Source organism: Eleutherodactylus coqui, chromosome 5 (genome assembly GCF_035609145.1).
Source record: "Eleutherodactylus coqui strain aEleCoq1 chromosome 5, aEleCoq1.hap1, whole genome shotgun sequence".
Lineage (NCBI taxonomy): Eukaryota > Metazoa > Chordata > Amphibia > Anura > Eleutherodactylidae > Eleutherodactylus > Eleutherodactylus coqui.
Window position 1 is genome coordinate 119,842,059 of NC_089841.1, and position 12,156 is coordinate 119,854,214.

Sequence of the window (12,156 nt, forward strand, 5' to 3'; positions counted from 1 at the left end):
CGCTGTGCGGTTTTTTTTTTAAGTCCCTGCATCGGGGTTGTCTCGCGCCGAACGGGGGGGGGGGGGGGGGTTGAAAAAAAAAAACCCCGTTTTGGCGCGGGACAACCCCTTTAAGGGCTCATTCACACAGGCGTATGCAGTTTTGGTCTGTGAAATACACATTATCATGGACAGAAACTGCACATATTTCTCGATTCTTGCTTTTTTTTTTTTTCAAACACCTTCACTTTTTTTCTCACACACAAAAAATCACACGAGAGCCCCGTAGATTTCAAGGCCATATTCACTGTGTATTTACACAATCCCATTGACTCAAATGGGCAATTTCAATCTGCAATATGAACCAAAATAGTACATGCTGCGACTTTTTAAAAAAATTATTATTATTTATTCATTTTTCCCCAAAGCAAGTGAAAACTGCAGCTCTGAATACCCCAATACAAATCATTAGGGTTTATGCTGTTCACATTATACATGTAAAAAAATGCGCATGTAATACCACCGTGTGAATGAGCCCTTAAAGATGAAGGTGCAACTGTCGCCTTTTACAAAATGAAAACTGCGATTTACATGTAGCATCACATCTAGAGATGAGCGAGTATACTCGCTAAGGCTAACTACTCGAGCAAGTAGTGCCTTAGTCGAGTATCTGCCCGCTCTTGTCTAAAGATTCAGGTGCCGGCGGCGGGCGGGGGAGAGCGGGGAGAAACGGAGGGGAGATCTCTCTCTCCCTCTCTTCCCCGAACCCCCCCCCCCCCCGCTTCCCCCTGCTCACCGCCACAACTCACCTGTCACCTGCGTCGGCACCCGAATCTTTAGAGGCGACCGGGCAGATACTCGACTAAGGCACTACTTGCTTGAGTAGTTAGCCTTAGCGAGTATGCTCGCTCATCTCTAATCACATCCCTTCTGATCATTTAGTGTGCCTTTACATGTGCAGAATTATTCCATAAAACGTGTGCTGAGAGATGCAACTTAATCCGCTGCCGCGGTATTCTGCTCCAATACCCACATGTGGAATTTGTTGCAAAATTTTCTACGTCTTGAATGCAACCTGCAGAATAATTCCGCTTGTGCGAAAGCACCTTTAGGGCTCTTTCACACAAGCTTCATTTCAAGGTATCCCATGGGTTCTTCCAGATGAACGATTTTTTTGACACTGAAAAAATTGCGCATCAAAAGATAGCGTAATAGGCGCGATGTAACGCCGAGACCTCTTTCCATCAAAAGATAGAAAAAGTCCTATCATTTGACGGCACAATGCCGGCGGCTCCATAGTCTCCTAAGGGAGGGGGAGCGACCTACTTGCGGCTGCTATTCGTTCACTCGATTTAACGTTCAGTTAGCCGCGCTGTTTAAGTACGGCTATCTGAGCGTTAAAACGACGCTCGTGAGAAGTTTCCCTAAGACTGCTTTTACATGGCAGCGATTTTGTTTGCGTTTTAAAAATGTCCCAAAAACGCACTTTGAAAAGCACACGTGTTTTGTATTTTTAATCAATGTTAATTATTCTCAGTAATGTAAAATGTGAAACTTGTGTGTTTTTAGAAATGCCCGTGTTTTTACATGTGTTTCTTTCAAATTGCGTGTTTGGTTCATTTTTAAACAGAGGCCAAAACGCTGCAGTGTAATAGCCACCTAAATCAAGTAGTTATTAGGCAATTCTTGCTCAACATGTTTACTGCATGTTGTAATGAATAGTAAAATGTTATATAACATAAAAAATGGGATTCAAGGCAGCACGGCTATCTGTAAGAATTGGTGAGACGACTGGGAGCCGTTTGGTGGTATACTTCCTTTAATATGACTCGTGGAGAGTTCAGGTCCTAATACTGATCATAAAATTCACAAATTGAAGTGATGCTTCACCATTGAGACCACTTTGAAGAGCATAATTAAAGCTACTTTTAATATGTGTAATAAAAAATAAACTGCATGGCTATGTGGAATCTCAAATCCTCCATGCTTGCCGTGGGAGTCCAACAGCGGATATGTGCTTTATTACCCCAATTACTTACGTGTTATTATTATTATGCATCTTATACAATTATTAGTGCACATTGTTGTTAACTCATCAGCATATAATTATATGAATGTACATTTTATAGGGTATCCTCAATCTAATTAAGAATTAGCACACAAGAAAACAGTCTTATTACCCATAGCAACCAGTTAGACTTTTTTATTTCATGTCACTCATAATTTTAGTGTATAAAAACAAACCAAATAGTAGATCCTGTGCAGACACTAGTGTTAGATTCCCCCAAAGCTGCTTATTGCACATGAAGCATGCAACAGTCTTTATACCTATTGTATAGTTTAGTGTTTCCCAATTCCAGTCCTCAAGGCACCCAAACAGGTCATGTTTTCAGGATATCCTAAAGTAAGAACACCTGTGGCAATGTCTGAGGCACTGACAATAATTACATAAAATGGGCAATACTGGGGAAATCCTGTAAACACGACCTGTTGGGGTGCCTTGAGGACCATGGTTTCTCTATATTTTTCCACTCCCCATCCACAACATAAGGATGCATGGGCCTCTCCATAATCCAGAATTTTTTAATGACTTCAAATTTTCTTACATTTTTTTTCTCCTGATTCCTAGATAACATGAAAATAAGCACAAAAGGAGTCCTTTTTGTTAAACCAGAAACTGATGCAACCATAGAAAGGCTTTTGCAATATATAACCATTTCTATCAAAATGCCTCCCTTGCAGAGCCTCACCAACAACTGGGGAGTGCCTCACTGCTCTAGATTCTAATAACACCACTTTTATCTGATTTTCTGTTTGCGTTATTCTGTTACTATTATGCTAGTCTTTGAATTAGTTACCTGTAGAGAATAGTAATTGAAACTGCTGAAACATTTTTATACTTACAGTTATTCATGGTGGATAATGGAGCGGATGACTGGAGAATAGCCATGACCTACGAGCGGATCTTCTTTATCTGCCTGGAAATACTAGTGTGTGCAATTCATCCTATACCAGGAAATTACACATTCACGTGGACAGCACGACTTGCCTTCTCCTATACCCCCTCCACAGCAACAGCTGATGTGGATATTATTTTATCTATACCAATGTTCTTAAGACTTTATCTCATTGCCAGAGTTATGCTTTTGCATAGCAAACTTTTTACTGATGCCTCTTCTCGAAGCATTGGAGCACTAAACAAAATTAACTTCAACACACGTTTTGTAATGAAGACTTTAATGACAATATGTCCTGGAACAGTACTGTTGGTTTTTAGCATCTCCTTATGGATAATTGCTGCATGGACTGTCCGAGCTTGTGAAAGGTAAGTCCTCATCTTTTGGATTTCTATTAATGGTCTCTATTGACATCCTAATATGCTGTAAGCGACTTTATACTAATCTTGGGAACATTGTCTACTTAAAAATGAATGGGTAAGTAATATCATTGCAGGTTTTCATGGAATACTATATAAAAGACCGTACCATTGGTTGTATTTAGTTCCTATGTAGACCTATGAGCTCCATGATTATGGACTGAAAACAAGCCATGATTGTAATGTTTTATGCTCTTCCATTTCCCCCTCCTTCTAGTGTCTATAGATTAGTAAGAAGAGAGATATATAACTTTATCATCAGGCTATATTGAGTCTTTAGCAATGGAAACACGTAAGTCTGCATAGGAGTTGAGTAGCCAAGGCTGTAGGATATTTTCAGTTATGACTATTTGCTTCATTTATAAAATTCTAGAGGTGCAGTACCAATACAAAATGGTTGTAATAATTACACATAGCCTTTAAATGGGTTGTCCAGGATTAGAAAAAAGGGTCTGCACCACACCTGTTCAAAGACTGCCTTTGGTATTGTAGTTCAAGCCCATTAGAGGAGATAGGGCTGAACTGCAATACCAGGCACTTCCGAGAGACAGAAAAGTGTTGTTTCTAGTAGAGACGCTTCCACTGTTCCATTCCAGACAGTTCTGTTACATTATATGTACTAGAAATCTAAATGCTACTTTGTGTAGAAGGCTTCTCTTGTGCCTATGTATTTGTAGGTAACAGATCTGAAGGCTGGACATGTATTTGTAAAAATTCTAAGTAGAATCAAGGGTTATTTGATGCAGGATGATGCCTTATCACCTACTTCCTATCCCCGCCACTGCCACCTTTTATTAGTACTGAGACAGTGTGTCCTATTTTTCTCTCTTACTTTTGAACATACAGTAAGATAATAATTTGGGGGGTAGCGATGGTGTCTTCTACAACAACTTCCACCGCAAAGTCTCATGTTGTGTGTTCAGTGTGAAGGTACATGATAAGTTATATTGGCAAAAAGCATTGTGAAGGTTGTTGTAAGTGGAAGCAGGCATTCCAATGGTTGTAATATGTGTATTTACTGGAGCCCCATCATTTGTGTTAAAAGCAGGACTAATTCTTTTAGTACGAAGCAGGGAGACCTCTTCTAAACCAAATCTTTGTGTTGAGCCAGCATTGTTCCAGGTGCTGACCTTGGCACTAGAGAGAATTTGCCAGAAAGTTGATCGCTTATTTGGTTGTCTATGTCGAAATCGTTTCCCAACCCTTGAGCTAGAGTGCATCTAACTTAACCCTTTCCAATCCACAGTCTGACATCTAAAGACATTATGATTTAAGGCTGTACAGCTCCGATATTGGAAGCATCCGTCGGGGTTCTCTTACTGTATATTGCCAGCCTCTCTGCTGTTGGAGTCTATCCAACGTGTCACCTCATGCAGTACTGGCTTTAGCCAGCATATAGGGCTATCGTATAACAGCAGAAAAAGAGTAAGCCCCCTAGGAAAACCAGAATACAAATTGGATTGGAAAGGGTTAACTCTTGAACTAAGTCATGGTTTTTTCTGTACTTTGTGAATACCAAATTCTGGTATGTAATCTTCTATCCACCCAAATTTTCTTTCTTCTTTTACTAGTCCTGAAAAATGAGTTTATAGCAAACTGCCGTTACCATAGATACCAAGAAATTCACCAATAGTCACAACAAGTCATTAGGTAGTATCTTTTTATATGATAAGAAAAAAAGATATGAAGTTTTATGAGATAGGAAATATTTAAACAAGTTGATATAAGTAACATCTGGAAAAGTTGTTCACAATATGAAGATAGAGGTTTTTGATAATGCAAGTTTATGTTCCTATATACTAGAGTGTATTTTTATATTGAGTTTTATAATACTATTTTATATTATGATTCATAGTTTAGTGTACTAAATTCTAAGTATGCTAATGGTTGTGAGACAAAATTTGTATTTCTTCTCCTCAGTAACTCTGTCACAAATAAATGACCCATCGTGTAAATTATGTTAAACTTGTATTTTGGGGACTTTTTTTTAATTTTTCATGTTCTATTTATAAAATAAACTGAAAATTTTGCAGTTATCGCATTCTATAGTGAGCCTCATAATAGTGGCTATACAACTTAGATACTTTGTTTGGTGGACATATATGGCATATGACATATGTCCATTTCATATATTCCTACTAGAGATGAGCGAGTTTACTCGCTAAGGCACATTACTCGAGCAAGTAGTGCCTTAGCCGAGTATCTCCCCGCTCGTCTCTAAGGATTCGGGGGCCGGCGCGGGTGACAGGTGAGTTGCGGCGGGGAGCGGGGGAGAGCGGGCGGAAGAGAGGGAGATCTGCCCTCCATTCCTCCCCGCTCTCCCACGCTGCTCCACACCCCCTGCCGGCCCCCGAATCTTTAGAGACGAGCGGGTGGGGGGGAGGGGGGGCGATACTCGGCTAAGGCACTACTCGATCAAGTAATGTGCCTTAGCGAGTATGCTCGCTCATCTCTAATTCCTACTGACTCGCCCATACACATGCATGCTTTGTTTTTCCTCATCTGTATGCTCAATAGAGGGAGGGGAATAAGTCTAAAGAGAACTAAATGAGAACTAAAGGTTGGACTGTCTTGAAATCCAGAATGCCCCAAACTTTTTTTTTCACGTCAGGATATTGCCATAAACATGAAATAATATGATGATTTTACCTAAATCGGTGGATTTTACTGACCTTCATCTAATGTGTATGGCCATCTTAACTGTTTGATAATAATAAGATAATAGGCAAGTGATCTCTATAAAAGGGCAGGATTCCAATGAAAAGTAATACCTCTACTATAAATATGAGGGTAAATGCTACAACAGTACCACAGTACTGACAATAGGTTATAAAGACAATTAAAGGGATGCTAAAGTGAGGTAAATTCAGCAAATTTCCATTTTCCTCATCTGTAGTGTGGACACTTTGGAATAAAACGTGATCTCTGCAGGGAATATTCTGTGGGTATTTGAACAGAAAAAAATGGTGCTCCTGCGCTACTTTATATAACAAAGACCGATTCTTTTGAAAGATTCCAACGGTCAGTATCAGTTAATAGTCAAAGAAACATTTATTACTACAATCTAAGGTCACAGCCTCATATAAAAATAAGTAGATACTTGCGGGACAAATATGCATTTTTTTCTGTTCTCTATCTTTGTATGATCCGACCTCTTATGAGGTACGGATTTTTTGGGAGACATCTGCAGCTCTCCAGTGAAAGTTAATTCAGTGGATTTCTTGTTAAAGAAAAATGCTATATGCCTACTTGGACACTGGGTGCTGACTAGAGATGAGCGAACGTACTCGTAATGAGTACTTACGCACCCGAGTACCGCCATTTTCGAGTACTTCAGTACTCGGGCGTAAAGATTCGGGGGGCGCCGGGGGGCGGGGAGAGGCGCGGCGGTGCGGGGGGGAGCAGCGGGGAACAGGGGGGAGCCCTCTCTCTCTCCCTCTCCCCCCCACTCCCCACTGCTACCCCCCGTGCCGCCACGGCGCCCCCCGAATCTTTACGCGCGAGTACTGCTGTACTCGAAAATGGCGGTGCTCGGGTGCGTAAGTACTCGTAACGAGTACGTTCGCTCATCTCTAGTGCTGACATGTTCACCCTAGGGTGACATGTCTGGCACCAGGTGAGTTGATACAATATACTATCGATTATCTAGAAAAGTGTTCGGCGCTCTCCCTGACTCCCTTTTCTCTGTGGGTATTTGAGTGATTTTGGGCTAAAACGTATTCCTAATGATACACTTGGCATCATAAAAAGTATGTAACCATTCTTGCCTTAATTTCTTTGGAAAATGGATATGTCATTTTGAAAATCACTTTTTCAGTTGACTTTTCCTATGTCTATGTGCTTGCTGTAACACAAAACATCATGAAAACAGTATAAGGCTGGGTTCACACAGGGCGGAATTGCCGCAGAACTTCTGTGCAGACTTCCTGCACGAACATTCCGCCGACAATTGTTCTCCCGGGATAAAGCAGCAAAGTGGATGAAATTTGCCAAAATCTCGTCCACACGCTGTGGAGAAGCCGTTGCGGCCAAGCCGTGATAAAACTGACAAGCAGCGCTGAATTCAAAGCCGTGGCATATAAATTTTATCGCCGTCTCTGCTGCGGTCACCTCTCCTTTCTATGGGGAGAGATGGCCGCAGTTGAATGCAGGTGGCGAAGCCGCTTTAAAACCCACGCCAAACGGCATGAATCTTAAAGCTGCAGTTCTGCTGCGGAAATCTTGCTGTATTTCTGTTTGGTCCCGCTTCGGTCATTCCGTGGGATTTACTCCCCGTGTGACTGCAGCTTTTAACGGTACACAATTGGAAAAGGAAAACTCCCTCCACATTACAGAGTTATCCCCGTCTCATCCAGAACTAATCTGACATTCTCTCTGCACAGCCTGAAGGCCCAGAGGCGTAACTTGAAGCTCCTAGGCCCCAACGCAAAACCTGTAACAGGGTCCTCAACTATAATGCTTTATTCCTAGTACTGGGCTCCCTATATGGAGAAGAGAGGTCTTATGGGCCCCCTAAGGCTCGTGGGCCCAGGTGCAACCGCATCCCCTGCATCCTCTATAGTTACGCCAGTGTGAAAGCCCTTTTCTACAGTACAATTATAGTGTAAATCTATATATAGAGGGCTTTACACAATAATTCTTAGAGGTAATGAAGATCAGTGATAAATGACTAGATTACTGCTCATCAGATCTTTCATGTAGACCTGAAAATTGTCGTTGGTCTGCTGCTTCGGTGCTTGGCATAAACAGGCGTCATGCGATTTGCAGGATTGCAAGCAGTAGCAAAAGGGCTGACTAGAGCCATGTTTATGATCCAATGAATGATCAAAACTGTCCAATTATTGTTTGGTGTGTATATGCATGCCTAGCAAAGGATATGCAATCACTAATTTACTGCTGGTTGCATGCCCATTCCAATTTACCTTGCAGTGTAAAAGGACCTTTAATCACCATGTGGTGAAGAGTTTGCAGTGTGAATTTCATTAACGAGTGGAATAGAGCTTCCATCTCAAAGCAAAATTCTTTTCTTTAGAAATATCATGATCTCTGATGACTGTAAAGTAAATTTGTTCCTGAGTAATTAAGCCAACCTTCAAGGATAACTATTACTATGCAGATCTCTATGGGGCTCAATGTTCTGGCATTTTATGTTATGTTATTTATATTCCTTTCCTGATTACCTCTGAGAGGCTGTCTGCAAAGTTATATTTTTTGATGATTTATCATAAAAGTTACTTACTTTCTCCAATTACCTCAACACAAGTTTATTGGTTATTTGAAGTTTCACTAAATAGAATTAAAGGGGTTTTCCAAGCATTTACTACTGTAGTAATGAATTACCCTTAGAATAGGTCATCAAAAGTTAATCTGCAGGATTCCCACCCATCAGCTGATCCTCCGGCCCATTGTCAGACCAGTGTGGCCAGACATCTACATTAGTGGTCTAAAGCAGAAGTGTAATAGACAACCTAGCTCCCATTGAAATCAATGGCAGTGATGCCTTCTAGACATTTTCAGTTCCTCGTCGCAGTTAGAGATGGAAATGTAATGGAAGGTGTTGCTCCCACTGTTCCCAATGGCCTAAAAGTGACTCCGTGATGGAGTTCTTGTGATTATCACAAGTAACTTGCAACGTTTTCTCCCCATAGGGAAATGAATAGAGGTCATGGATGGTAAAGCAGGCAAAAGTCTCTGTGGAGACTTATGGAAAAATGATTTCAACTTCTAGAGCGCACAAGGAAAGTGTACATAGTGTTATTCGCCTGTGGTCTGGATTCAGATGCAATTCTCACTATACAGAATGGGGAATATTTACTAAGCTAAATGTTCATGGTATGTTTGGAAAGTGTCTAGAGATTAGTTTTTCCTAATTAACCATGCAGTGTTCACCATTTCTGTGCCACTTGCAGTTTTCACCATCTCAAAAATGCTTGCATCCTATGATGTTTGATAATGCTTTTTTTATAATTTGCATCAAATATTTATACAGCCTAAGGCCTCTTTCACATGAGCGTATATTGGCCGCCATTTTCACGGCCGTCCGATATATGCTACAATCTGATGCATTGGATTCCAATGCATCAGACCACATGGCTGTATTCCCGCAGTGGGAAAGCACCCAGCCGGGCCAATACAGTGCCGAGCGCTTTCACTCCAGCCTGCAAAGATAGTCCGGGAACTATCTTTCGGGCCGGAATACATCGACCGCTGCATGGGCTCCTATGGGAGCTAATGACAGCGGCCGGAGAAGGGAGGTGGGAGGGAGTTTAGCAGCATGACTGCTAAACTCCCTCCCTCTTCTCTCCTCCTCTCTCCTCCCATTCAGCTGTTTGCAATAGGAGGGGGCGGGATGGGGGCAGAGCTAAGCTTCGACATGCCCGGCCCCCTCCCATTGCTGGCTGCAGAGAGAGGACGGGAGCTTAGCTCCGCCCCCATCCCGCCTCCTCCCATTGCACACAGCCGGATGGGAGGAGAGGGGAGGTGAGCCGGCGTGGGGGAGAGAGGGGAGGCTCAACAACATTGCAGGCTTGGTGTGTATGCATTGGGGCCCGTGCCGTCTGAACGGGTGCACAAACGTTAGATTTGTGCACCCGTTCACGCGTTTTTTACAGCGCCAGCGGACGCATGGAAAAACACCTATAGCCATGTTAAAGAGCCCTAAAACATGTAGAAGTCCCTATCAGCATACTAGAGGAGAACCTAATAATGCGTGGAAGAGAAACGCTGTCAATTGTGCGATTACTGACTTGAGTTCTCCCTCCCATTGTGTTCTCACAGTTACTTCAGCAATATTGATGGGCAGTGTAGTGAACACAAATATGTATAATAATAAGCAACAAAATGTATTTCTTCTATTGAGAGGATAAATGAGCAGTATGGATCACACCAACTGCAGAAGCAATCTGGCATAGCACTCAAAAACCTGATCATTTTGTTTCACCCTACTTGCTGTTATTTTAAGAGTCAATGCTTGTGGAGACTACTTAAAAGAAGACACCTACCAGGAACATTACCTTCTACCAGCTCTACCCAACTGACTATTTCAGCATGAGTCTTAGCTGGAATCATAAGTGCCATCATAAGAGCTAGCAACAGGAAAAAGCAGATAGTTTCCTCAACTCGAAACAATGCAGCAAATTATTTAGGTGCAGACATATTTTTTAAGCATTAGCAGAAGTTAACCATTGCCAATTGCTTTATGTCTTCCTATGTTGAGGCACTCCAGGAAGTAAATTGTTCACACTTGAAACTAGGTGTAGATATATAATGATATACAGTATGCTTTGTACTGCCAGATGGAGAACGTGGGAATAAAACTGATGAAATTGCATTTTAACTAGAAATTGGGGGTGGGCACTGTCCTGTTCTTGACCAGCTTGACAGAAATGATTGTTTTGCAACTAAGCAGTTCAGAGAACAAAACATAATTGACTGTTTTAGAATTTTAAAAAAAGTTCTCTCCATTTTGTTCTAATGCTAAATGTGCAACCACATGTGTAATCTGAGTACAGTGATATTATATTGAGATGACGTTCAACTTTTTCATGAATGTTATGAGCTATTGAATTAAGAAGATGACTATTATCCCAATTAGATGAGCAATTCAGCTATTTATAGAAACTGCTTGTGTAAGGACATCATCTATATAGTTGTTTCCATACTCCGAAAACGACATAGACCACATGATATATTTTATTACATATGATAGGTTGAACTAATCTCCGTGCCATAATAAATACCCCCTATTACCTGTCAGATTTTTGAAATTCTTGGATGATCATTTTGCCCTATATCTAACCCAATTTTGAGATCAAGGATACTTTTTGTATCAATTATCTAAGTCCAGATAACAGACTGAATACAAAATTGACTGTGTAAACACACATAACTTTTGTTTGCTGACTAAAAAACAATGACACTACTGCAGTATAAAGTGGGGGGTCAGCTATATTCAGTAATAGCAACCCATGTGTATAACCTAAGGCAGGTTGACCCTTACATCACTCAGCTTACAACAAAGCTCAGTAATGGACCTGACAAGGGCGTTCCAGCATTAGTTCTGTGCTGAGAACATTGATATTGCTGTATCTTAATAAAAAAAAATTCACAATGATGTCAGCATCTCCAAAATTGCTTCTTTACTAGTTCCAAAACACCGGGAAAAAAATAGGGTTTTGGCTCCTTATGAATCTTTGTCAGATATACAAAATGATCCATCATCCCCCCTTTTATGTATAGGAACAATCTAAGTAACCAATCAATAAAATGTATCATGGAAACGTAATACCATATAGTTACAAATGTCATACATATCATAAAAGTCAATCTATAATTAAAAGACTTTCCATGAAAACAATACAAAAAGGAGTAATTTTGGAGTTGCTGATGTCATCGTGAAATTTGTATTGGTCTTTGAAAGCTGGGAAGGACGGAGCTGGCATTGATGGTCTGGTGCATTCCATATACAATTGCCCGTTGGGCCGTCTTTATGTGCTGTTTTCACTACCTGTTTCGATGGCTGTATCTAATTTAGTCATGATCACTTCTGTGGGCAGTGTAATGGAGCCTATGATAATTAAGTTGAGCAGAGTAATTAATATATAAAAGTATATATGTCAATTGAGTCCTTGCCATGCTACAGTCATCATCAAGGCTGGTTTCATGATAGTTACCAGCTTAACAACTGTTTTAGGACTTTGGGCAAGACCAAAAACTCAAAATAATTTCAGGAGAATATAGAGTCTTCATACTGTCAGTGAGCTGGATGAAATCAAATCCAAGGCTCCATTTATGCCAGGCTG

The 12,156-nt window shown here is 41.0% G+C and overlaps 1 protein-coding gene across 1 annotated transcript in view; it reads left to right on the forward strand.

Moving 5' to 3' along the window:
* The window catches only part of KCNN2 (potassium calcium-activated channel subfamily N member 2), a 181,973-nt gene that overhangs the window by 20,174 nt on the left and 149,643 nt on the right, over positions 1 to 12,156 (forward strand). Inside the window, exon 3 of the mRNA XM_066601907.1 lies at positions 2,886 to 3,304. Coding sequence (XP_066458004.1) covers positions 2,886 to 3,304 — 419 coding nt within the window. The remainder of the gene's footprint in view (positions 1 to 2,885; positions 3,305 to 12,156) is intronic.